The following is a 27,832-nucleotide window of genomic DNA, read 5'->3' as shown; positions in this document are numbered from 1 at the left end:
TATGAGGAAAGGGGACATCTAATAATAAAGTCTCCAACAAACTCGAGCGACTCTCTGGTATCTTTGTCGTGACTTCAGTATAAACCATCGTACATTGAAAAAGTTATCAAGAATTTAAAAGCTACTCATTCGGTATTTTAATTACAAAACAGCCGTGCGGTTACTGATCAACCTAGCCAAGTGATTAATTAAAACCATCCTTACGTAATCAATAAACAACAAAAAAAGCTAAAGTTCCAATAAAAAATCAAGAATCAAAGTGTGAAAAAAGTTATTCTATATAAAGATCAATCTAAAAAGGATAAAACAGTTGCCGGTGGATGATGGTGGGGTTGTCCAAGCAAAGCACGAACAAAGAATAGCAAGAGAATGGTAGAACACAGTGGATCCGGTTGTGAGGAAGCACAAAGTCCTAAAAGACAAGATGTCATCAATAATAATTCACCGAAACCAAATCACTACAGCAATGAAACAATAAAAAACCCAAACCGTTTTTCGCTGTTTAAGTGGTTCAAGCCAAAAACCAGTGAAAAACAAGAACCACAGAATTTAAGTGCGTATTCTAGTACATCAAGTGTTGACACGCTTTACAGTACCACAACAGTAAGGAGTTTTGCATTCCATTCAGGGAAAATTCAAAAAAATGACGAAATAGTGACACTTGATCTTCTGAAGCACAACCAGGACCTAGGACCTTTTGGTTCCGGTGCAGCTAAGATAATCCACAAGAATGACACTCCAGATTCGCTAGATGTCACCAGGACATTGCCAGCTCACGTTTTGTCCCAAAAGCGCGACATAACGACTCGTTACTCCTTGCAGAACTGCTCAACGAATTTCGGCTCCTGCGACAATCTGACCAGGTTGAACTCAGCCGGGACCAATTCTAATGGAAAGTTTGAACAAAGACGTCTGCATGTGAGGGGCAAAAGACGCGCACCTCAGCCACCTAGACCTATAAGTGTTTGTGAAAGTGTCAGCAGTGTCGAAAGACGCAAACGTCAGGCTCCGAAGCCGCCCGGCTGGAATCAGAACCATAATATGAACAAAGGAATCCATTCAGAAAAGGTTCATTCGAACACTAAGTTTGATATGATGAACCAAAAGCAGAAAACTAGCACAAAATCTCAGCAGAATCCGATCAGCAATGATACGTTGGTGCTCCGTGGTGGTATTTTGGTGCCGAAGGTTGATAGTCCGTTGAAGAAAGCAAGTAGTCCAGTGAAAATTAGTGCTACTCCGCGACCTTGGTATAAGAGAAGTGTTTTTGAAAACAGCAAGAAGATTGATAAGGAATGTGGTGAAGAAAGTGATGTTCTAGCGACAAAAGTTAATTTCTTTCGGGAAAAAAGTGACGTAAAAGATGACAAGCGAAACACTAAGAGGAAGTCGGGTTTGTGTATTTTGACGAATATCAGTGAGCTGGACAAAGAAGCTGCGGCTATTGTTCAAGAAGAGCAGGCTAAGACACGTGCAGCGATGAGTGAACAGCACAATTCGTCTGTTAAAATAGAAAATATCGATAAGTACAATGACAATCAAGAAGAAGTTGTTCAAGACATTGTGACGTCGTCTATCGAAAGCTCCCCGAAACGGGGAACACGTGCGTTGATTTCCAAGTTCAATGCTATCGGTAACATAACTAAAGTGACCGTGAATTCAAATTTCTTTAACAAAAACATGTCGCCGAAGTTGGAACGTCAATGGAACCCTGGAACGTCATCGAATAAAGAGCAGGTGGGAGAAACTCCTGATTTGTCAAGGTACTTTCCAGGAAATTCTAACAAAAGTCCTCGAAGTGCCATCAACGCTTCAAGGTCTTCATTTCTGCAGAGCACTTTGACGGGCAGTACTGTTGATAAAAGTGATAAGAAAGTGATAGAACCTCAGAAGATGATCAATGACGTGACGAATCGGCTGACCGCGTTGCAAAGTATCGTTTCAACGGGTTCGAAGGACAGTGAAGTGAAAATCAATAGCCCGATTGTGTTTCGCCGGGAAAAAACGGTTCTGGATGAGCAGATAATTGAGTACAAAAAATCCCCGAGAGTCTACCGGGCTCAGGACAAGAGTAACAAGGACATTCAAAAGGAGTTTACCGATTTGTTTAAAGAAATCGACCGTCAATTGAATTTGGATTTGAAAAATGAGGAACCGAAAATAAAATCTAATTCATCAGCGGAAAAAGTTAGCAGAGTTTTGGATATTTTGGTAGAAAAGGAGGGAATTAAAAATAAATCAGATGGTGATATAAAGAAGTTTGATAAAAATAGCAAAGCTACGGGTGTTAGTGATGACAAAGTGACTGCTGATTTGAAAGAGATGCTTAAAGAGATGAAGCATTCGTTACCTAAGCGGCCTAAAGTAAACAAGCGGAGCCGAGAATCGTTGAAAGAATCTATGAAAGGTTCTGAGGCGGGTAATTTATGCGAGTCTGTTGTTATTTCTAGTCCGCCTGTGATCCATGTGGCTCCGACGACATCATCAATAGCTTCGTCGTTTGTGGTAAAAGATAACAAGTATCGCGAAGCTGATAAAAGCAAGGTATCATCAGCAGTTCAGACTTCTGGGAACTTAAGAAAGGTGCTGAACAATCCTACATCATTTGCGGGGCCATCGACTTCTCAACAATGGAAGGATGATGTCATCTATCGGACCAGTGGCAGGTCTGCTAAAAAAGGACTTGTCAAAAACACTTTTCAGCTGATGCGCCCAAGAGAGTTCGCAGCTATCGAAGCTATCAAGACAATGAAGATCACTAATCACCCTAATGATGATGATAATGATAACAATACGTATGCTAATGTGATGGAACAATCACTTTACGCCAATGCGCTGGTGCTCCCGTCTAGAAATCATCAGATCATATCTAATAATAGAGTTGTTATTAATGATAATGAGGATGATTTGAGAAAGAAGAAGCACAAAATTCTAGTACCTGATGCTAAAAGTGATGATAATAAATATCCAGTGGAATTTATAAAAGCCTCTGGTGAGTTCGTTGTACGTTTTTAAAGTGATTCACAGTCTTGGGCTATTTATAGTGTTTATGAATAAGTTTCTTGAGCTTTTTCAACGTTGCTAGTCGTACTTTTTGTTACGGTTTGTAGTTGATACTCCATATGTTGGGGCGTAGAATATTTTAAAATTCAAGGATAATTGTATTTATTTTCACAGGGATGGTAGTGTTTATCTATTTACTATTTTGCATGCTACCAGCGTGACCGCTGGCAGTTTTAATCTCGACTTAAAATTTTACGAGATTTCTCACAAAAATACTCATCATTACTGCTTTCAGTCTACAACAATAGACAAACGAATATACAAACATGTAGATAATTTATGTGTGATTTTTTCTAGCATTATTTACATATAATTTATTAATGAACAACGTTATATTCTAAATAAACAGCCGTCAATGATTGATTTGCTTTACAAAAAACACAATAACTGTCGACAATCATTATTAATTAGCCCGTTTTTTTTTATAAGTTCATAATTATTTTAGATGTATTAAAAATGGTTATTTAAGTCTTTCGCGGTTTACTGCAATAAATAAATCTTAAAATTGACATTGTACCCCAAATAACACAAATTATAAAAGTGGTGGTTATGTCCTTGCTTATACGGCGAGTATTCTTATTCACTTCTCTCTCTAATCGATGAAAATAAATAACTACAGTATATGGCGTTCGTAGTGCTAGTGTTAGAAATCCCAAATTAAATAAAGTCCCAAGTAAAATATCAATCAGTTTAAAACTGTACACCTATTTTTTGTTAAAAATTATCAATTTTTTTTATTAATTCTTGATGATTTTTAATTTAAAAAAAAATTTTTTTTCAATTATGCAAGACAATTTTTTCTTTTTTGCAAAAATTTTAGTTTTTTGATTACACTACCATCTTATTTCCAAATTTTCAATTTTTCTAAACGTTAGGCAATAAGAGGTGTTTACAAGAAAGAAGCTATGTTGAAAATTATTCGTTTTTTTCATAGATAAAAAAAATTGGAATCCGAAAAACACAATTTTGGAAATTTTAAAGAAATTCCAAAAAGTTTGAATATTTTCTATAAAAAAACTTAAAATGATACTGATCAAACGATTGACTTTTTTTTAAAAATTTTAATAAAAAAGAAATGTAGTTCTGAATAATTTTTTTTTGACATATCAACCGCGAAAGTTGGATTTTCGAGCAACACACAGAGGGCGCAAAGAATAATATTTCTGGCAATCTATAGTTTAGTTAATTTACTTCGCACTAGTATCGAAAAGTAAATTCTCTCTCGCTATCTGTTTCGACCTTTCTGCACGACTCGCTACGCTCGTCCGGATAAATAACTCGGTCTTGATAATAATGCGCCCATAGCCTCAAACTTGTGACGTCACCCACACTGAAAAAATATATAAGCGCATATATGCTGACAAAAATACATATACGTCGCACATATAAAATGTATACGCCACATACTTTTTTTTTTTTGCCCCAGCATATATTTTTTTTCAGTACGGGCACTTCAAGCCGTCAAAATCCCTACCTTTGCGCATATGTATCGAAAATAAATATTTTTAATTTATAAAAATAATATTATAAAATGCTTCATTTAATAGTAAAAACAAGTTTCATAATTTTACAAAAATTGTATTGTAGTAAGTAAATTGAAATTGAAAAAAAAAAAAAAATATTCTTTTAGAGTTTCATAAAGCTATAAAAATGCAATTATTTTTTTAAATTTTATCAATTATAAAATTGTATTGAATTTTTAAAAAATTTTTCAAAGTAAATTATGAGAAAATTCTTTTTACAAATAAAAAATTTTGAAAATTGTGAAAATGGCAGAAAATTTATAATTAATAATTAATAAAGTTACGTTTATTTTAGAAAGTACAGACAATATAGAAGACCAAACTCAAAATATGAATACTCTGGCTGTGAATCGTTTACTCAGAAAACTAGAAGGCGCCATAGCTTCAGGAAACCACCAAAAAGCCGCGGGTCTTGCTAAAGATTTGGCCCGACTTAAAATTCAATGCTCAGTAGTTCGACAACGCCCAAAGGTGGATAATTTATTGAATGTTGATATGTATATCGAAGACAGATTAGCGCATCAAGGACCAATACCACTTCAGGTAATGTAATGAAAACCAAACATTTTACGGCGAGAAGAGAAAAGTTCGATGACATCCAGAATTGATGTGTTTTATATTGGTTTTCAGCTACCGATAACAATGACGGTAAAACAATTGAAAGTTAAAATTTTTAATGAGTTTGAAATACCGGGTAATGTACAGAGATGGATTATTGGAAAAACTTTAGCGGAAAATGATGACGCTACTCTTGAGGATCTTAATGCTATTGAAGGAACGCCTGTTTTTCTCTACCTCGTTGCACCAGGTGATTTTTCATTCATTTTAAGTATCTTTATTATTATTATTTTTAACTTCCCGCTAAGAAAATCGAAGATTTTAAAAAATCGGGAAGTTATTGTTTTCACCCCGTTTTACGAAAATCGAGTTTTCATCGAATCTCGACGTTTCGAGGTCCTAGGAAGCTTCCCTAACTATTCCCGTGATGGTGTCTGTATGTCTTTTTTTTTTTTTTTTTTTTTTTTTTTCTTCATAGAGGAGGTCAAATACATTTACGTATACCAGGACGAGATGTTTGTCCTGGGTATGTCGGACTCGGAAGTCAATATTATTGACAACAATACCGACTAAACATCCTCCTCTCTCTTTCCCCATAGATGTTACGGGGAAGACTGAATGGGGACCGCGTTAGCATTACTTCAATCCAGTCCGTATCTGTATGTTTGTCTGTATGTGTGTGTGTGTGTGTGTGTGTGTGTGTGTGTGTGTGTGTGTGTGTGTGTGTGTGTGTGTGTGTGTGTGTGTGTGTGTGTGTAAACTTCTTATAACTTTTGAACGGCTTGACCGATCGGATCGAAATAGGTGGCGATCCAAAGAGTATCATTGCCATTAAATTTCGTGAAAATTTGAATCAATTCGGTGCGCTAGATTTTGAGAAATCTCAAAAATAAAATTTTCAAAAAATCGTTTTTTTGCAATAATTTCTAAACGGTTGCATCGATCAATTCCAAAAACTATTCCGCTCTTAAATTAAAATTTAAAAATATGTTATGAGGTTTCAAAAATTGCGTCGAATGCCACCAACTGCGTAAAAATCGGTTCATTCATTCAAAAGTTATTGCGGTTTGAAAATTCAAAAAATAGTATTTTATCAAACTTCCATCTGACTTTTGAGCTCGAAGAGCTTAAATGCATAAAGAAGCTATCTCTTTGAGCTCGGTGAACTCAAAATAACACAGAAATTGTACTTTTGAGCTCGAAGAGCTCAAAAATAAAATAAGTGAAATGTTGAGCGTTTAGGTATGGAGTTAGCGGGAAGTTGCAGGGATGGCCTTTAGGGTCAACCGTTTTCTTAATTTTTTTTTTTTTTGTAATAAACTTTAACTATTCTAAACAATAATTGAAGTGATTCAAAAATTAGACGATTCCCGTTCAAAAATCATCTGATATCATGATGAGGTTCACTATGAATATCATAATGAATCCTATATTTTGACACAAATATAAGATTCATATAAAAGCCATCTCAATATTCATTTAAAACTCGAAATAAGTCAAATACTTAGGGGAACGAATTTTTTTCAAGTAGATGAGTAAAATTTCCATTTTCTCTGTTAATCAGAGGAAAAGTATAATAATTGAGAAAATCAGTATTTTTATCATGCACTATACTGTTGAACTACTTTACTTTTATTCTTGATTTTCTTAACTTAAAAGAATATTTAGAAAAACACTTTCTTGGTTTAAAAAAAATTTTTGAGTGACAAAATTTTTTCGTCTTAAGATAATTATTTTTTATTTTGAAAAAAATTTAAATCCTCCTAAAAATTTCTTTAATTTAATTAATTTTCATTATTTCCTGTATAGTTATAACTCAATAATTTTATATCATGATTTAAAAAGGCTAACAATATCACTATGAAATCATTATGATTTTATGCAGATATGACCATCACTTAATTATGAATGCATGTTAATATCACAATAATTTCATAATCAAATTACTAAAAATTTTCTTTATTCAACAAGAAAAATAAAAATTTTATAATCTAGTTAAAAAAAGAATTTGTTCCCATAAATATTTTACTTATTACGGGTATCAAATGTATATTAATATGGACTTTATATGAATCTCATATTTGTGTCAAAATATGAGATTCATTATGATATTTATAAGGAACCTCATCATGATATCAGATGATTTTTACACGGGTTTATGAATCAATTGATACTTTCTTTCATATGATTTTTTGTTATATTAAGAGAAAAATAAGCGGCATCAACAACTGAAGATGAAGTTAAAAAAAAAATTTACGCTGTTAAAAATCGGAAGTAAATTCGGAGTTAATTTTTACTACCATAAAATCAAATTTAATTAGCTGAAACAAGTTTCATATGTCTGAATTTTAAGATTATAAAAATTACACTGAGAAAAAAAAATATTTTTACTCAGTTAACAATTTTTTGGTAGAAGAAACTCGCTGACGATCAAATATTCTATTATTATTAATTATTAATTTCTGAAGAGAAGAACATCAATACTTATCTTTGGATAATAGATAAACAAAAGAATAGCTTTATTTAAATTAAGTAAAAATTATTTCAATGAATTTAACAATATAAATTTAAACAATTAAAAAAGAAACCATTATCGAAAAAATTTATCAAAAAAAAAGTATTAATAGAAATGAAAAAAAATATGGTTGCTTAATTTATTGTCAAAGGCATTTTTTATAATTTTTTGTCTATAGATTTAAATTATGCAAGCTGACGAAACGAAAAAAACTTCTTACAGACCTCAAAATCCTCTAAAATCAGTTCCTACAAAATTTTTCAAAAAAAAGTTCAAGTTTATGTTTTTTTTTTTTCAAGATGCCAACCCGACCCTTTTCCTCGCATATTTTATTACATTTACGACATTATCAAAGTAAATATCTTTCATGACGTAAACTGCCAAGTTTAATATCTTAGAGTATAAAATAAGCACTTGCTGGTATAAAGGCCGTCCTAATTAATTACCAACGCGGAACTTTCAAAGTGGCTTTTCTCATAAAAAAATTGTTGTTTTTATAATCCTTTCTCGAACAAATGTTTCAATTAGATCATTAAAATTATAATATCATACTATACATTTTTTTTAATGATAACCATTATTATACTCAGCCGAAAACTGAATGGATTATATTGCACGTGAAGTACATTTCAGTTATTAACAAAATCAATGTAACGAAATCTGGTTTGGATGTCCAAAAATAATTAATTTATCCTATAATGCATCGAAGCTCAAATGAACGCATCAATCAATGATAAATACTGATAATAATTAAATCCTTTCATTTAAGGGAGTATTTTGGTCTAGGGTTTTACGAAAAATATATTTTTTACATATTTTTAAAGTTCAAATTCTCAAAAATATTTTTTTATAAAGAGTTTTCAAAACTTCATGTAATAAAAATAAAAGGCTATCTTGACTCAAGGACAATATTATTGACTGAAAACCCTAAAAACATTAAAAAATTTTACGTCATTGCGTTAAAAAAATTAATGTTAAATATTTAATACTTTTATGTGTAAATTGAACATTTATTCTGTTAAATCTACACAAAAAAGTGTTAAATATTTAACATAAAAATTTTTAACACCAAATTTTTTGACGCAATGACGCAAAATTTTTTACTGTGCACTTATAAGATGACCCAAATTTTGAGTGAAAAATATTTTATTTTTAATTTTGAACATTTAACGTCATTTTTTAAGTCCCCCAATTTTACCAATCTGTAACTTTTTAGATTTTTTTGTTTGGGTTTAAATATTTTGTACACCTCATAACGCGAAGCAGTTGAAGTAGTACTGTACTCTCAACACGTCAAGGTCAATCAATTTTGTAGTCTTCAAATGCCTCTATTACATATTGCACTTATACACATTTTCTGAAAAATCCATGATACAATCTCTAACTCAAAAATGGATTATCTAAAACAAAAAAACGAAAGAGCGTTGTAATCTGCATGCATGTGGTTATCGTTGCACGTAGGGGATTTTGAAAATTTAAATTTAAAAAAAAATGGCGACATATTAAAAATTTTTTCGTTTTTTTTCCTCATTTTTTTGGATTCAAACAGCCCTAAAAAATCTTATAAATCAAAATTTCCAAAATCCTCTACGTGCAACTATAGCTACTGAATAGACGAATACGGGGAAAAAAATAAGTTGCAAATCGGTTCATATTTATGGAAATTACAGTTCTCATCAGTTCAAAAAAAGCAGTTTCGAGAAAAACGCGTTGGCGTCGGAGTGCCACGCTTGTAAAGTCATTTGACGCGCTGTCACAAAAATGACTATAACTCGGAAAATATTCGGAATTTTGATACCGAACTCTAGATATATATTTTTGAATCTATAAACTTGGATTTAATAAAATAAAAAAATTTTTTTTTTCGAAATTTCACAGTGGCCATCCCCCTTAAAATTAATGCCTCTGTACCAGAACGCTCCCTTATTTATAAAGCATGATTGAGTAATTGATAGGTAATAAATTTATAGAATTACAGATCGGCGATATAAATAACAAACAATTTACCAAGGTATTGGATCAAATTCAGCTGCCGGAAAAAATTTCAACTAACAAAGAACCAGAAATCAAAAAAACAATTTATTATCCGGAAAATCCGAACAAAAAAGTAATTAAAGAAGATCATGGGAAATATTTATTGAGATTAAATGATTCAGTACCTAAAAGTTCATTATTTCCAAACGGAAATAAAGGTGACACGGTAGGATTGAAATTCTTCATCAATGCATATCAATTTTAACTGAACGAATGCTAACACACTGCAATTTGGTTTGCGTTTAGGCTGTGAATAAATATAATCAGATTTTGTTAGAGAACAATGACTTAAAGATTAAGGACTTAGATGCTAAAAAAACTGTAAATAGTGATTTGACTAACGAACGAGAGGAAAATGGAAATTTTGACAATGCACTGGATCAAGGAGCTGTTGCTCTCCCGAAAAATGATGATGTCAACAAAATGGAACAGTATAAGCAATTAATGATGCTTGAAAATTGTGATATTGTTTTGAATGTTGAACCCATCGAGTGCCCGATTTGCTTCGTTGTTTACGATCCACTTGAGGGTGTTTTACTCAGGGATTGTTTGCACTCATTTTGCAGGTATGTTTGTTTAAGTTGTTTTTGATTTTTTGTAAGCTAGAAATTTCAATGATTTTGTTCTTAAACGAAACACGAAATTGGGTAATTGTGTACATGGAAAGAAATATTCTTTAAAAATTATTGTTAAGTTCATGAGAAAAATCACTGGATCGTTTCTTACTCTAAAATACTACTGTATCATTTATTAGTCACAGGAATACTTTTTAAAATTTATGATAGTTAAATTTACTGGAATCTTCAGTAAAATAAAAAAATTTTAATACATATCACCGCAAACATAGAAGAGAATTATTATGATATTTGGCGTATTGTTATCATTGGAATATTATTATAAATTTTATATTTTTGAAAATTATTCTATTTTAATAAGATGAAATGTTTAATTAATTTTTTCTATATAATTTATTTTTTATAATTTTTTAACATTACAACATATCTATAATATAATGGATCATAGTATAGAAAATTATAAATGTCATTAAAGTATATTTTTACAAATAATATTTAACTAATTACATAAAACTTTGTTACAATTAATTGTAATTTAGCAACAAATATTTTCAAAAATAATTTTTCTCCATTTAGAAAAGAATAATATTTAATTTTTCGATATAATATAATTAAAAAAATGTTACAAAATAATGAAATATAAAAATAAAATTGACATTTTTGAAATTTTTCTCTAAATTTTTGCCTAAAATTTTTTTACTAGAAAAAATTATCATTCAAAGAGAAAAATTAATTTTTAGCGACCAGCCTGATTTATTTATTTTCGCTTTAATAAGAAAATATACTCAATAAAAATTATAAATATATTTATTCATTTAATTAATATTGGCTTTATTTTTATATTCTACTTTAGGGGATGTATAGAAAACACAATTAAATATTGCAATGAAGCGGAAGTGAAATGTCCATATCGAGATTCAGACTATACCTGTGAATCAACACTGCAGGAGCGTGAGATAAAAGCTGTAATAAATATTTTTTTATTATTATTATTATTTTATTATATGACAAAAAAAAATAAATAGGAGAGTGAACGTAGGTGTTGCTTGGCTACAGCTTGGTTGTCAATTTTTTATTTTTATTCCTCGAACAATGATAATAATAATAATAATAACAGTATAATAAAATAACGGCTTTATTTATCGGCTTTCATCATCTTTTTTATCAATAATTAAAAATATTTGGAAAAATAATTTTTTATAATCCCATTTTTTCGAGCGGAATGTTTTATTATTGCATTTTTGAAGGACAATTTTTTTTTTTTATTGTCATTAATCCATTGAGCAAGCTAATGTTTTTGTAACAAAAAAGTATTGTTGCATTTTTCAGTAAATTCATGCATGAATTTCATTTTTAATCAGATTTTTGAATATTGCAAGCATTGTTTGACATTGATATCGTGATTACTAGAACATAAATTGCATTGCTGACTTATGAAGTAAAACGGAAGAAAAAATTATTTTCCTGCTGACAAAAAAGAAGAAAAAAAATTAGTAAAAATCAAAAAATGTGTTTTAGCTTGTCGAGTGTTGTATGAAAATTTGTGATTTAAATAAATAGTGACGTAATTTTAATTTCCAATGTTTCGAAATTGTGTTCTAGATGAGATATATAAGGCACTTGCGTTAATTATGAATCAGCTGACTTTGTTAAGACAACTAATTGATTTAGTGGTATGACAAATTGATTTTTTATTGCAACTTGGCTAACTTATATAAAAGAACTGATAAATTTATTACCTTAAGTAAACTTAATTGCTACTAAGATAGTGTTACGGGAGGTTACTGTGCGCAGCGAGTAAGTGTACGTAACCTCTTTATTTATGAATGAATAGGGGGAAGTTTGTGATAAGTGTAAGTAAATTAAAGGTTTTAATTTTGCCGGTGGAAAATTAGCTAACGTAAGAAAGACTCATATGATATCATTCGTTTACTTAAAAAAGAAAATATTAAGAATCTTGTGCCATAAAGTGAAATTTGCTGTCATGGTAAAAATTTTCATACTGTACTGCGGATAGTAACGAAAGTTTGTTACAATACTTTTTCCCAAAATTTAACTTAATTCGACCGATGGCGGAGATATCGGCTGGGTAGGGTATTTTACGCTCGCCCTTTTTAATAAATAATAAAATTAACCCGGAAACCCCTCAGGCTGGGTTAGTGCACATTTGGACGCCAGGTAATTTTTTATGAAAATTACCAAAAATAATAAAAATTCCAGGGGCCGCGCCGGACGATCAATTAACGATTTAAATTAATGAGAATGGAAAATAAATCACGAAATAATCAAAGTCGAGATTAGGATATTATTTGGAATCAAAAACAATAACTAAATAATTATAAATTAATATCTTAGATTATTTAGCTAAGATAGGAAGATGAGTCATAGGAAAAGAATCCGGGAATCAGCTTTCATACAGTAATTATTAATGGATCAGAAAATTTCAATAAAAATAAATAAATTATTTATTCAAAAACGAAGTTACTTAAAACTAAATTTATCCTTTAAATAACAAAATAAATCCTTTATGGAATTCTTGATTAACATATAAATTTTTCTCCAACTTATTTTACAATATTGCGTTCGAGAATAATAATAACCGCAATCAAAACAATAATCGTAACAGTAATTAAAATTTAAGAATATTAAATCTGAATTGCGCTTGAAAATAATACTTGTAATAATAATTAATGTTTGACAATAATAATTGTCAATGACGCAAAATAATAAACCCAATTTGACAATAATAATTATAAACATTGCTGACCGTATCGAGGACCCAACACGCGGCTTTCGGGACAGGTACAAATATTCCCTTATGATAATCCTTACTCGCTACGGGATCGACCCGATCAATCGATAGTGATTTTAATTAAACAGTAAAAGAATAATTTATTTAAGCCAGGAGACAGCGGTGTGCGGATATTAATTGATCTCAACTTGTGAGTACTCACCAGAAAAAGGAAACTCAAACCAAGGCACCAAATCCACACTCCTTACAATAGCGGAGGTCCCGCGTGTCTACCTCACACCAAGCGGGCCACCGCGTGTCTGCTCAATTTTTGTCACCGTAAACCGTTCGAGGCCTCGTGTTCGACAACAAGGGCCTCTCTAGCCATTTTCCCTAATTCAATGAACTCTTTGCTCGCGATCGATATTGTAGGGCCTCACCCGTGCGAGTAAAGGCTATGATTTATCACTCATAGTAAAATTAGGTACTATATGCCAATGATTTACGGCAATGCACACAAATAATAATAATAATAATAAATTATAAATAATTCATTATAAATGTCTGGAATAAAGATAAAATTAATTCTTAAATTAATAACCATAATATTAGAAATTTCAAATATAAATAATACTAATAATATTAAATTCAATAAATAAATTAATGAATAAATATAAAATAATAAATTCAGAGACACACCGAGTGTGGATCTGTTGCCAAATTTAGGCGCAGGGAGGGACGCACACAGGGAATAAAAACCCTGTGACAAGTTAATTCATTCTTTTTCTTTCATTAATGTATTTGAACTTCTCATTTAGCATAACATTTGAAGTTATGTTATGTCTCAATAAAGTTATGTTAGTATAATCAAAATTAGTCTGCTTAGGGCATTAACAATCCACGAACTTTTCTTAGTTGCGCAAATTTACCCCACACGAGTATGTGCACTTTCCCGCAGTACGGGGTAAGTTTGCACAGAAAAAAAGGTTCATTTGAGCCAAGAAAATATTTTTCTTCCTAATTATTTTCTTGAGCGAAAAAAAAATTTTTTTTTGACACAAGAAATTTCACTTATTCCAACAAAATTAATTCTCTTGCTTTAAGAAATACGTATCTTGATCCAAGAAAATTTATTTAAGTCAAGAAAATCTTGTTGTTTTGAGAAAATTCAGACTCTTGCTCCAAAATATTTAGTTCTTGATAAAATTAAATTTTTTTGTCTTGAGAAAATTTCTCTCTTGCTCCAAAAAATTAAATATATCGATAGAAGTAAATTTTCATTAATATTTTTATTGATTAACATGTCAAATGAGAAGATCAAATGATATTGAATCATTTTTTTTCATTCAATATGTATAATTGGACGCTAAAATAATATAAAATTGGTATCAAATATTCAATTTTCTCAGCTGAAGTAGGTGACACTTCTTCCCTAAAGTATCTAAAAATCTTGATAAAATATAGAAATTTATTGTATCAAGTATTTATGATAATTTGAATTAAGAAAAAATTACTTCCACCAAGAATAGAATTTAAAGAAAAATTTTTATTTCGGCCAACACAACTTCGGTCTTCCTTCAGGCACCCGAAAATTTTCTTGAGCCAAGAATTTTGTTCTCCAGTCAAGAAATTTTTCTTTCTGTGTGAGCATTTTGAATCATTTAGATTGGTCTGTTTTTTTTTTTCTGAACTCGTGAAAAAATATTCTGATCAGGCTTGATATGAGCTGATAAGGCCATATAAAAATTTTTGATATGTTCATATCTGGCCTGATATGATCTGATATGTCCACATTTAATTTTTGATATGTCCTGATATGGCCTGATATGAAAATTGGCCATATCAGGCCTGATCAAGCCTTATCAATTTGATATGTCTATATCAGACTTGATATAGCTTGATATGCTTATATCTAATTTTACATTATTTTTTAATAGGTCCTGATATAACCTTATAAAGTTATATATACTTTGATAAACTTGAAGAAGAAATCCCTGATCAGGGTTGATATAACTTGTTATGGATTCATATAGTCTGATATACTCATACCCTTACCAGCACATAAGTAGTCTTATGTACTCATATAAAAGCATACCCGAGTAAAAAAAACTATATATCATTTTATATGATTCATATCTAACTATATAGAAGCATATGTGATTCATTTATAATTATATAAATGTATATATAATTCATATAAAATTATATGTGAATCATATAGAATTCTATATAATTTTTTTTACTCCAGTGGGTATTTTGTGATTACCATAAAACATGCTCTTTTTCTATCTAAGAGTCTGTTACTCCAATGATTAACTATCTTTTAATATATAGTATTTTTCGGATAAAATAATAGGAACTTAAAAAAAAATTTAATTTCACAAAAATTATTAGTTTTGCCAAGTTCAAAAATTGTTAGCCAGGCCCTCCAGCAATATATAGTTCCATATACTAAACAAATAATTCTATCAAAATTTAAGCTTTCAATTCTGATTTTAACTCCATTATTTTTTTAATTTCAAAGAAATTATAAATTCTAAAGCAACGAAGTACCTTAACAATATATCGTAGAATCATTTTTGCGATTTCATGTATGCATAGATAATTTTATAAATCCCATATAGATACCATTAATATATATAAATATTGACAGTTAATAATTAATAAATTAGATAAAAAATTTTGTTCACTACGAATCAATCATGTATACGATTTGCATTACTTGTAGTTATAATAAACTTCGTTCTCCAAGTAAGTCTCTTAGGTAAACGGGTAGTGAATTAGTCTTTCAAGCGGTAGGTCCACGGTTCGATTCCCACTCACGCCGATTTTTTTTTCCTATGGAAATAATTATATATAATTATACATAATTATATAGGGCCATTTTTCATTTATAATTATGTAATATAATGATATATAATTTTTTTACCGTGGTGGGTACATAGTCTGATATACTTATGTCAAGTCATATATAGTCTGATATGGCCAATTTCCATATCAGGCCTGATATGGACGGTTTATATCAGACCTGATATAGTCTGATCAGAAAATTTTTTCACGGGAAGTGTTAAGGTTTTAGACTTAATTCCTCAATTTAATTATTATCTAAAGAAACACTCTATTAGAAACATATTTTTACTTTCCTTTCATGCTTACTGTTCAATTTTGACACTAGTTTGAATGCTTAAGGAGGTTCATTGGCAAGAAAAAGACACCAATAGAGGTTATGGCTGTTGGTTTCTTTCTCACGTACTAGTGCTGCCTCTCTTTAAAGACTATCGCTCACTTACTTCTACTCACGTAAAATATCGAAAGTCGCTAACTTCAAACATTTTTTATAAAAAAATGAATACCACTCGTTTATGTTATTTTTAATAAAAAATACTTTTTATAACTTCATTTAAATATTCTCAGTTTTTCAAAAGAATCCTAAGAAAAGCATGGTTGATATTCAATAAAATGTTCACTCTAACTACGGTCAGGATAGGGAATACATGTTATATGGACAATTTTCAATTGCTAATATTTCGAAAATCAGCACCGAAAGGACTATTAAAAAAAAATTTATTCGTATAGAGGACACTTAAAAGTACGCTTATTCAAAAATTAAAGAATATTGTGAGAAAATTGATTTCTCACTGAACCTCCTTAAATGCGCAGACTTACCTCACAGAATTCTATATTTTTCAGTAATTCCGTTTTTTTTTTTTTAATCTAACGAAATCATTTTTACGAGTAATACAATTGCAATATAAAAGTGAGGATTCAAATTAGAAAAAAAGCTTTACCTTGATAAAGCTACGCGTTATGTGACGTGCGAAAAAATCACCTCATAAGCTTGTATAAAAACAAATGAATTAATTCCTCATCTAATATGTAAAGTAACAGTGGATAAACACGAGTCAAATGAGATACAAAAACTCGAAATGTATGTTCCTATACAGTAATAAGTTCATTAATTATCTCCGCGTAAATATAACAGACTAGCGTATTTACCGCGAATCATTATAATTTAATGCAACATTTCATTTCCCTCTGCGACGGCACTTTTAATCTCCTAGCTTATCATTCGACAGTAGTTATACACAAAAAACCAAATATACTGTTTCATTACTAATTTATTGTTCGGTTGATGAATAATTTAAAGGTAGCTTATTTATTTACTGAAATTTTATGGGAAATAATTCCGTAAATTTAATGATTTATTCAGTGTTGAGTCTCAATGGTTAGCAATTCCGGTTTCCATTAACATTAAAAATTCTATTAAAATATCGAGTGAGTATTTGTGTTTGTACACCAACAAAAGAATTGCAGAAGAAGATAATTTAATAGTTTTATCACCATTGTGCAGGGCTGCAATTAATTAAATTTATTTTTACAATTTATTTATTGCAAATGCTAATAAAAAATAATTTGTTGTTTATTTTTTAAATACTAATCATATTTATTGTATTACAGTTGGTGAATCCGCAAATTTATGAACAACATCTAGCGAAATCAGTTGCGCAAGCTGAAAATAATGCTGGTCATAATGCATTTCATTGTAAGACACCAGATTGTCCGGGGTGGTGCATCTACGATGATAACGTTAATAACTTTTTGTGTCCTGTCTGCAACAAAAATAATTGCTTGACATGTCGGGTAATAAAATATTTTAATTTATAATTTTTAATAGTATAAAGTTTCTTCATACACTATAAAAAGAATTGGGACTGCAAATTCTCTTTACAAATTTTTTACAGTTTAATATCTAGTTTTATCATTAAAATAAGGAAACAGTGTTTAATTTAAATCCATAGATTAATTAAAAATAACTTAAAAATACGTAGTTAATATTCAGTTAATATTAATAAATTTGTTTTATTTAAATATAGATCATTTTGAACCAAACACTATTTTTTTTTTTTTTGTTTATTTGATTAAATTTGCTTATTTATTTCATTCAAATAAAATTTGTTAAGGGGGAACATTACTGTGACGATAAAAAAAAAGACGTGATTTTCGGGAATTTTATTGACAGGAAAAATAAAGGAATTTGGGGATCGGATTTTTTTTATTTTATTAAGGGTATATTAAAGATTATTACCCTAAATTTTTATTAAAAAACTTGAGAGGTGTCAAGGGACACCCGGATGGAACGAAGTTCCTTTAGATTAGTGAAGGAATTGTAATAAAATCCACAGACTCGGTAAAATCTGGCGCCAAGTTCCGTTCAAAAATTCCGTTGTAAACGGAGCGCTAGACTACCGACTGTGTTTACTGTAAGCAGACCGGTATTTTGAGGTTGTAAATTTTATTTAATTCTACGGTACTTTTTTTTCCTAAATTGTCTATTATAACAGTAGTTCATAACTTATTTTACTGATATTAATTAATTCTATTCAATTATAACAATTAATCTACTTAAAATTATTAAATTTAATCAGCACAAACTATAGCAACGCAAAAATTTCGATCCTGACTTTTTTTCGATGGGTAAAGTGATCTGCCACAGACTAAATAATCCGAGAATGCATGATAATCCTCCAATAGATGGGAAACTACAGTTAAAAAAAGATATTTCATAGCTTGCATCTACACCCGCCAGAGTGCACTAGAATTATTTATACATAAACTGTAGCTTCAAGGGGATAGTTTGCTATGAAAAATGTAGCCAACGCGAGATTTAAGTTGGTACCAATTGTCAATTTTTATTATTACAAAAAATACTAAAATCCGAACAAAAACAGTTTCACTGTAAAAAATTACACCAAGTCCACGTTCATAATACTATTAAGAAAAAAAATTTTTTTTTCTTTACAAAAAAATATAAAATAAAAAAATCTAATTAACCGATATGATTTTATATAATTTTCAGAAATTAAAAAACATTTTGTTGTAAAATTGAAAATTAAAGAAATAATTTTGGAACGTACTTGGTGTGCGTCATTGTTTATGTCAAATTTTTTCAAGTCCTAGTGAATAGATTTTATGAATTTCATAAAAAGTAAAATATTTTGCAACCACACACACTAAATACGTTTCAAAATTATTTCTTTAATTTTTAATTTTACAACAAAATGTTTTTTAATTTGTAACGTCCACGTTTTCAAAATATAATTATCTAATTAGTCCCCGGCTCGAAATTTGCTCGCCGGAGTCCAGGGTCATAAACGGGGATCACATTATCAATAACAAAATATAAACAAAACACTTCATTTTAAATAAATGAAAGAAAAAGGAAACCTGTTTATTGGCCTGATCATGTTAATAAACGATATAAACAATATAAGCAAATTAAACAATATAAACAATACATTAGAACACTCTTTTCACACATATTCACGGTTCAAAATCATTAACGCGGTTCAAAATCAAGAAACAATATAAGCAATATACACTAATACAATAGAAACTTTCTATCCAAACATACACGACGGTATTCACGGTTCAAACTCAAAAACGCGGTCTACAAAATACTAACTAGTTTCCCAATAACACCCCCTCCCCCCTCAGGGCGACTAGCCGTCATCCCTGTGGGGTCCTAAACTCTACTCTGAGAGCAAGTGGAGAGTATCCTCCTCGCTCCCACCTACACGGCTTATGATCACCTACCGTACCTCAGCTGAAGGCTTCGGCACGGGGAGTAGCACTTTCATCCGGTCGGTGCACGATACTTACCTGAACCTTGGTCAGACTCCAGGTTAAGTATCATCCTCTAGAATTACTTGGTGAAGAGTATTCGTCCGAGTAATTCTCCCGAGAAAGAATTGCATTTCAAAATTATTTTCAAAACGGAACTTAACATATTTTTGAATCATCACTACAAACGAAACATCTTCGCCATCTATCGAGGCTCGCGCAAGCTCAACGATCGTCGAAAATTTTCTAAGTTTTTATTTCCCAAACACAATTCTTCAAAATAATAATCGTCATTTCTTTCATTATCCATTCATTCGTTTCGTCAAATTCACAATTCTTTATTATTTTAATCGTAATTTCTTTCATTCTCTATCCCTTCGTCGATTTCTCATACTAAATCTTGCTTGGGACTTATAAAATTTTCGCTTACCTAAATTATTTCTTACAAAATAATAATCGTCATGTCTTTCATTATATATCCATTCGTCGCTTTCCCATACTAAATCTTGTTCGGAACTTAGAATAATTTTCCCAGTCTTTTAATTTCTTTTACAATTAATTTCTTTTGCTCGATTAATTGGCTCGGCTTCATAATAATTTCTCACACGCTTAATTTCTTAATTTAATCATACCTTCAGTAACAATAATATAATATTATTAACTAAATAAATAAAATAATTAAATAATAATCGCCGCACTAATAACAATAATTGTTTCTATTAATTTTTAGGTAATTAATAAAAATAAACTAAAATACTCAAATACAAAAAGTAAAATCTGGGTCATAAATTTCCGAAAATTATATAAAATCATATCGGTTACTTGGATTTTTTAATTTTTTTTATTTTATATCTTTTTGTGAAGAAAAAATTTTTTTTTTTTAATAGTATTATGAACGTGGACTTGGCGCAATTTTTTACAGTGAAACTGTTTTTGTTCGGATTTTATTTTATTTAGAAAGACGAAACGAAAATAACTGGCTTGCTTTCTATAAGAGAGAGAGAGAGAGAGAGAGAGAGAGATACAGACAGACAAAGAAACACGCGCACGCCGCACGGCTTATAACTATGGCAAAAAATATCGTTACAACTTTTGGTCTTAATTTTTTCTGTCTAGCCCCCTTGCGCAACGCGCGATAAGGAACTTCGTTCCAAAAATATGTAATTATTACAAAGTTATTAACAATCTCGTAGAGCACGAGAAAAAAATTTCCCCCTCCATAGTCAGTTCAATAACTCAAAAACGGATTATCTGAAAATAAAAATCCAAATTGCTTTTTAATCAGTAAGGATGTAGTTACCGTCGCACATACGGAATTTAAAAAAATTTTATTTTAAAGATTTTTTTAGCCGGGTTAAAACAAAAAAAAAAACAGTAAGAATAGTGAAAAAATTTTCAATCAGTCGCCATTTTTTTAAAAATTAAAATTTTTCAAATTCCGTACGTGTGATGATAACTACGTCTCTACTGATTAAAAAGCAATTTGGGTTTTTATTTTCAAATGATCCGTTCTTGAGTTATCGAACCGACCAAGGAGGGGGAAATTTTTTCTAGTGCTCTACGAGATTGTTAATAACTTTGTAATAATTAAATATTTTTTAATAAAAATTCAAGGTAATAGTCTTTAATGTATCCTTAATAAAATAAAAAAAATCCGATCCCCAAATTCCTTTATTTTCCCTGTCAAAAAAATTCCCGAAAATCACATCTTTTTTTCGATCGTCACAGTGGTGTCCCCCCTTAATATTTAAAAAATTTTATTTAAAATCAATTATACGACGTTTGAGTCGCTACTGTCGCTATTTGAATTATCGTAATTTTAATACCTTTATTGTTGCCTGCTATAATTGCGTAATTTAATATCTATAGATATTATATATACATAAATTTCTGATGAATTTAATAGTGAGAAAAAACTTTTAAAATTCAACTCTCACCTAATAATTTTCGTAACCCTAAAAATATGTTATTTAATATATTACAAAGTACACGGAGAAAAAAGTATTGCTATTACCACGATACAGTATAGCGATAATTACGATCCCCACATGACTATACTTTAGATGTGCATATGCCCAATCTAGTGGATCATGATTATCACGATCCACATAGATTTGGATATCGAGTGTCTATATTACTATGGCTTATAGATGATTAGTTGTCTTGAATTGAATATTAATTATATTTTATTGCAGATTATTATTTTTTTGGTATATTATTGTTATTAACATGAATACAAATTCCTTTTGTAGCTTGATTAGTTAAAAATTTTTGTGTAGATTATGACAGTCAAGAATTGAGTTAGGTTTAAAAATGTTTAAATAATGACTTACAGCAGTACTGTTGGAATTTACCTCATATGACTTTTTTTTTTATTTTAACAAATATTATTATTATTAGTCTAGAAATTTGTATTATCGAAGTATTCATTTAAAAGCGGCAAATATTTTTATCACAAGAAAAAAATTTTTTAATGGAATTTTCACTCCTTTATTACTGTACATATTTCATACAATAACATATGTTTGTATAAATTAGTATGGGATCAAATCATTTATGCTAAAAAAGACTTTTATGAAAAAAAAAATTTTATTTGTTTAATACAATATATAATATACATTGTTTTTTCTTATCAACGCAGTAGAATTATATACAATAACCACGGACACAGCATTAACACAGTTAACATAGGAAGATTTATTTCTTTACTAGCCTTCAAAAATCGACACAAGTTTTTCAAGATTTCACTCGAGTAATTTATCAACAACCCAATCATCTATATCGCTATTATTATTAATTCACTAATTTATGTAATTATCACTATTTCATCACCAAAATTGTAAACAAATCCACTCATAAGTTTCAGACTTGGTTATGCGTGGTGGCGCTGAAGGCGTCGTGGATCGTGATAAGCACGATCCGTTTCGCCGTAGTAAGGAAACGTTTCTTTAGAATCACAATACGTTTTGACATATTCACATACTACGGCAAGTGAATATATGTATCCGAAGTATTGAGTATATCAGGTTATAATATTGTGAAAATGACAATACTGTTTTGAGCTAATCACAATACTACGTTCACGATCCACTGGATCGCTACAATAGCAATACTTTTTTCTCCGTGTATGATTTCTTTACAGACATTTAAATATCATATTTGATTATAGTTACCAATTCTGATTTGACTGACATATATGATTTTAGAGTATTAAAGAAAGATTTGTTAACTATAAACAAATCACTATTTCATTCAAATAATTACACTGAATAAACCATAGGGGACGGACGGGCAAGACGGAGAGGGCGGGTAAAATGAATAATCATTTTAAATCGCTGGTCGATCGATAGAAACATTTTAGACTGCAATCTATCAATCTATTATGTAACTACACTTACCGTTATCGATAAAACATTGGTTTTGCACACTTGTGAGATTTTTTAAAAATAAATATTGAAATTTAGGAAAAAAATTAAAATTTTAAATTGTAAGTATACAGTGATTATTTTAATGTTGTTAAGGATGATGCAGATTTGATTTTTTTTTTCATGTTCTGGACGCTGTTCATATTTTTGCGACGATTGTTTTGATTAACATGTATTTTCCAATCAATATTCGTTTTGCGCGACCTGAGTTTTTATTTTGCCCGCCCTGGTAGGGCAAAACGGATAATGTTGCCTTTTTTTTTTTTTTAATTTCGAAGAAGAATTTCTTTGTTTTTATTTTTATTTTACTTTAATTATAAACTTCAATTACCCAAAAAATTAATAGCCAAAGTTAAGAATAGATATGATTATAATATATATTTGTTATTTCATTTTTAAATTAACATATCCTTTTTGCCCGTCCTTCCCCTATCTTTGTCTCAAATAAATTCATTTATTTGTGTCAAATAAGTATTAGTTGATCGTATTTAAATAAGAGATTTATCTATCTATGCTAATAAATGGAGAGCCAGTTTTTTTGTTCGGTTATACTGTGAAAACTACTGAACCGATCAGAATAATACTTATACTATAAAATGCAGCGTGTTTCGGAGAAGGTTTTAATATATGATATGTTGGTGATTACTTATCTGAAACCTATTTTTTTTTTTTACTTAAAAATAATGAATTTTTATTGTAACTAAATTTATTCTATTCGATTGTCATTTGTTTAAAATACATTTTTTAATTCTATTAGTTATGTTAATATACTAGGCAGATTTCTTGACTTATGAGACCTGCAATTTCTTTAACTGCAACTTTCAATGCTCATTATGAATCTTTTTTTTTCATATCAATTATTATTCAGTTTTGTAAGAAAGACACAGATATGTTATAATGATTGCACATTGAAAGTTACAATGAATATTAGCTAGAATAATTACATGGATAAAAGGTACATGCCAATTCGATAGAATTGGGAATCTGTGCAAGTTAAAACAATACTCTAATTAAATTTCAAGTCTAGATTTAAAAATGCAATTCTATAAAGCGCCCAGCGGAGCGGGCGAGTAATAGCGAGTGTATAATAAACAAGTCTTATTTGATTTAAATAAACTGTTCTCTCAGTGTAGAAAAATTGTATAGAATGGTCTTGTGTGATAGTTCAAATTTGAGATTTTTTAATTTATTTTCTTGTATTTAAAGGTAATTCATGAAGGCAAGAATTGTTTTGAATACCAAGATGACGTGAGGATATCCAAAGAAAGTGATCAAGAATCTAAGCGCACCGCAGCTATGTTAGCTGAAATGTTGAGGCGCGGCGAAGCAATGGCGTGTCCTACTTGTGATGTTGTTTTAATGAAGAAAATGGGGTGTGACTGGTTGAGGTGCTCAATGTGCAAAACTGAAATATGCTGGGTCACCAAAGGACCACGCTGGGGACCTGGGGTAATTATTAATTCTTTAGTTTTACTTTTTTTTTTATTTAAGGAAGAATTATGATGCGATTTGATACACGGTGAGAAATTTCCATTATTTTTTATTCTGCATGGATTTTAGATATTACAATGGTGCATATTAGTAGTGAACCTTATTGACTCAGAATAAAATTTTACAATGGCCCATAGTAATTTCCGAAACAAATGAAATCAGACATAGTAAATGGTAGAAATTGAAATGTACCATAGTAAAATGAAATATGCAATAATTTAAATTTTCGAATGTACTATAGCAAAAAAAAATGAGAAAACGTCTGTAAAAAATAAAAAATTTTAGAGTAAAAAATGTTTTTAGCAATCAAAAAAAATATCAAACCAAACAAGATTTTTTTTGTTTGCAATAATTTTTAAAAATATTTTTTTAAAATATAGTTTTTTTTTATTTTTTTTTTTTTCATTTTTAACAATGAACGTAGGATTTATTTTGGCAGTTAATTTTATTATGAATAATTATAAACACAATATATAACTTTTAAATTATTTTTTATTATTATTAGAAGTGTCGGTTGCAGGTTAACCATCAAATGTTTGTTTTCATTTTAATTTTTCACGGTAAATTATTAAATATTTTATTATTTATGAATCTTACAAATTTTTATTAACTATTCATGTGTTGATGGATTTATAAACTAATATTTATTTAAAACTTAATGTTTATTGCAATTTTCATAACACCGTTAACCACTACTGATAGCGTCTGTAGACTTATGTTGACAAAACAAAGCAGCACGAAAAAATGAAAGAGCGCGCGTCGCGACTGACGCGCATACGTTTACTATGGGACATTTGAAAATTTCATAGTCACAATTTTAAATTTAAACCGAGTACACGTGACTAAATGTGAAGCTTTTTTATAAATTTTTATTGTCGACTGAGCAACAGAAATTTTACTATGGAACTATAATGAAAAGTTTTAAGCACACTAACAGTTTTTGTTCTGTCAGTTTACGAAAATTTTTTATATATGTTTATGTAACAGTTGCATGGTCAAATTTACTATGGTCCCTAGTAAATATTGATTGGTACAATATGATATTCTTAAATTTTTATGGTAATATTTTGAATTGAGTCATTAAGGTTCAGTCTTATTATGTATGCATAGTAAATTTCTACAGAAATTTCTCACCGTGTACAAGAGAATGATAACTGGGTCAAACATTAATCGTTGTAATGATTATAAAGAATAATGATCATTGCACTGTAAAAAAAGCGGTGTTAAAATGGACTCATTTTAACACCGCTATGTAACACCTGTGTATTAACACCGGTGTAGCGGTGCTCTTTTGCAGTGCTAAAAATCCGGTGTTAAACCGGTGTAATATCGGTGTTAAACCGGTGTAATACCGGTTTAACATCGGATTTTTAACACCGCAAAAGAGCACCGCTACACCGGTGTTAATACACAGGTGTTACATAGCGGTGTTAAAATGAGTCCATTTTAACACCGCTTTTTTTACAGTGTGCGATTATTGTTGTTGTGATCATAATCGCGATTTTTATTATGGTCATCAATACTAATTGTCTTCACATATAAATTCTTCTTTTAAATAAATTTTTCTTTGTTCAAAAATTTTTTAGCTTATAACCCAAGATGACCATACTTATAAAATTATATTTTTGATTAAAGATTTTTCTTTGAGAATCAAATTATTTTTCTCATCACTTTAAATTAGATAATTTTTAAAACATTTTTAGTAAAAAATTTCTCATTAAATTTGGAAAATCCTTAAATATTTAGAGAGAAATTTTACATTTCTTTTCAATTTTAAGAGAAAAAAATTGATAAACAAATTTTTTTAATTATTTTTCAAAATTGAGTGATTTTTCATTTACAAATTATTAAAAATATAAATTTTGGAGTTTTAAATAAAAATTAATAAACTTGAAACTTCTTGCACATAAAATTTATTAAATAAATTCTTTAATTTCCATAAAAATACCGAAATCCATTAATAATTCTCCTCAATTAATGTATTTAAAGTCCATAAATAAATATATCAATTATACTTTTTATTTCAGGGTAACGGTGATACCTCAGGCGGATGTCGATGTGGCCAAAACGGAGTAAAATGCCACCCTTGCTGCAATTACTGTCATTGAGCGATCAATTCATTCTTCCTTAATGATTAAATGATTAATTAACATATAATTCATTACTATTACTATAACTATTAAATTTCTGCTTAAAAGTAATGTTGATCTAATGATGATAGTGTCAGGATGGGACAATGCAATAACAATAAATAGAATAAGTTTTTTTTACAATTATTAATTATTATTACTGAAAACAATACAGTGGAATGATTTTATATTCTTTAAGTTGGTGTTACATTACAATAAATATTTGTTTATAAATTATTATCTTCTTATTTGTATTTTTAAATTTTGAAATCTTATATTACAGGTGGGATCAATAAAAATTTTAATTAGAATTCTAATTAAAAGATTTAAATAATAATTTAACGTTTCTGGTTAAATTTAAACTTGATTGGTAGAAAATGGTTCTGAGATAAAAACTTAACACCTTACGATAATTAAATGTTTACACATTTCTTCTTTAACAGCAATTGTTATCTTACCACGCAAAGAAACAAGTGCGGATTTTCATATTTAATAATGGTAAGGCAGATCAAAAATATAAAAAAAAATTTACCCTGATAGACACCTTAGCTGAAACTTGATGTCAATCTACATCCGCAATTTGAAGCCAATTTAACTGAAAGAGTTGGAAAAGCAAGCGATTTCAATTATTCAGTTAGATTACCTATATGTTGCTCTACAGTTTGACGTCAAGACCTGCTTATGCTATATAAGTATTTCGGTCAAGTTGTGGTAAAATTGACAAAAAATATATAAATACACTGCCGACAGAAAGTTTCCGGATAAGATGAAAATTTATTAAAACAATTATTAAAAGTAAAACAACTCAAGAAGGAAGTCAAAGACACGATCGTACACACTTTGTAAAATAACATAGCATTTTCTTTATAGATCAAGTTAATGTGTTAATGTATCATATTTAAATTAAAAAATAAACAAGAAGCTTGTCCGGAAGTTTTCCGTCGGTAGTGTATATAAATTCAACGATATTACTATTATTTTAAATAATCCATATATTTACTAAAAATCTATTATCATCAATATTATTATTGAAAAAAATTTTTTTTTAAGAATTAGTAAATTTAACCCGTCAGCACTCACGTTATGAGTATTTTGCTCACGCAACAAAATCCGACTTATAGAGCGGCGCTGTAGTGCAAGTGAGAAACTAAAATTCACGTGAGTTCT

The 27,832-nt window shown here is 29.6% G+C and overlaps 1 protein-coding gene across 2 annotated transcripts; it reads left to right on the top strand.

Annotated features, from left to right (window-relative positions):
* Positions 1 to 26,837, top strand: LOC123266992. Of its 2 annotated transcripts, XM_044731453.1 has the most exons (9): positions 5 to 2,992; positions 4,882 to 5,129; positions 5,217 to 5,394; positions 9,630 to 9,859; positions 9,940 to 10,259; positions 11,122 to 11,233; positions 17,458 to 17,640; positions 24,252 to 24,494; positions 26,564 to 26,837. In XM_044731453.1, exons 1-9 carry the CDS (start codon positions 370 to 372, stop codon positions 26,642 to 26,644), a joined length of 4,218 nt encoding a protein of 1,405 aa, XP_044587388.1. In that variant the 5' UTR covers positions 5 to 369; the 3' UTR covers positions 26,645 to 26,837. The 2 variants fall into 2 exon arrangements, with proteins under 2 accessions (XP_044587389.1, XP_044587388.1); XM_044731454.1 differs by lacking the exons at positions 11,122 to 11,233; positions 24,252 to 24,494; positions 26,564 to 26,837 and having other exon boundaries at positions 1 to 2,992; positions 17,458 to 17,593.
* Positions 26,838 to 27,832: the final 995 nt, after the last annotated feature.

This window comes from Cotesia glomerata, linkage group LG6 (assembly GCF_020080835.1).
Source record: "Cotesia glomerata isolate CgM1 linkage group LG6, MPM_Cglom_v2.3, whole genome shotgun sequence".
Taxonomy (NCBI): Eukaryota; Metazoa; Arthropoda; class Insecta; order Hymenoptera; family Braconidae; genus Cotesia; species Cotesia glomerata.
This window is presented reverse-complemented; position numbering and strand designations above follow the sequence as displayed.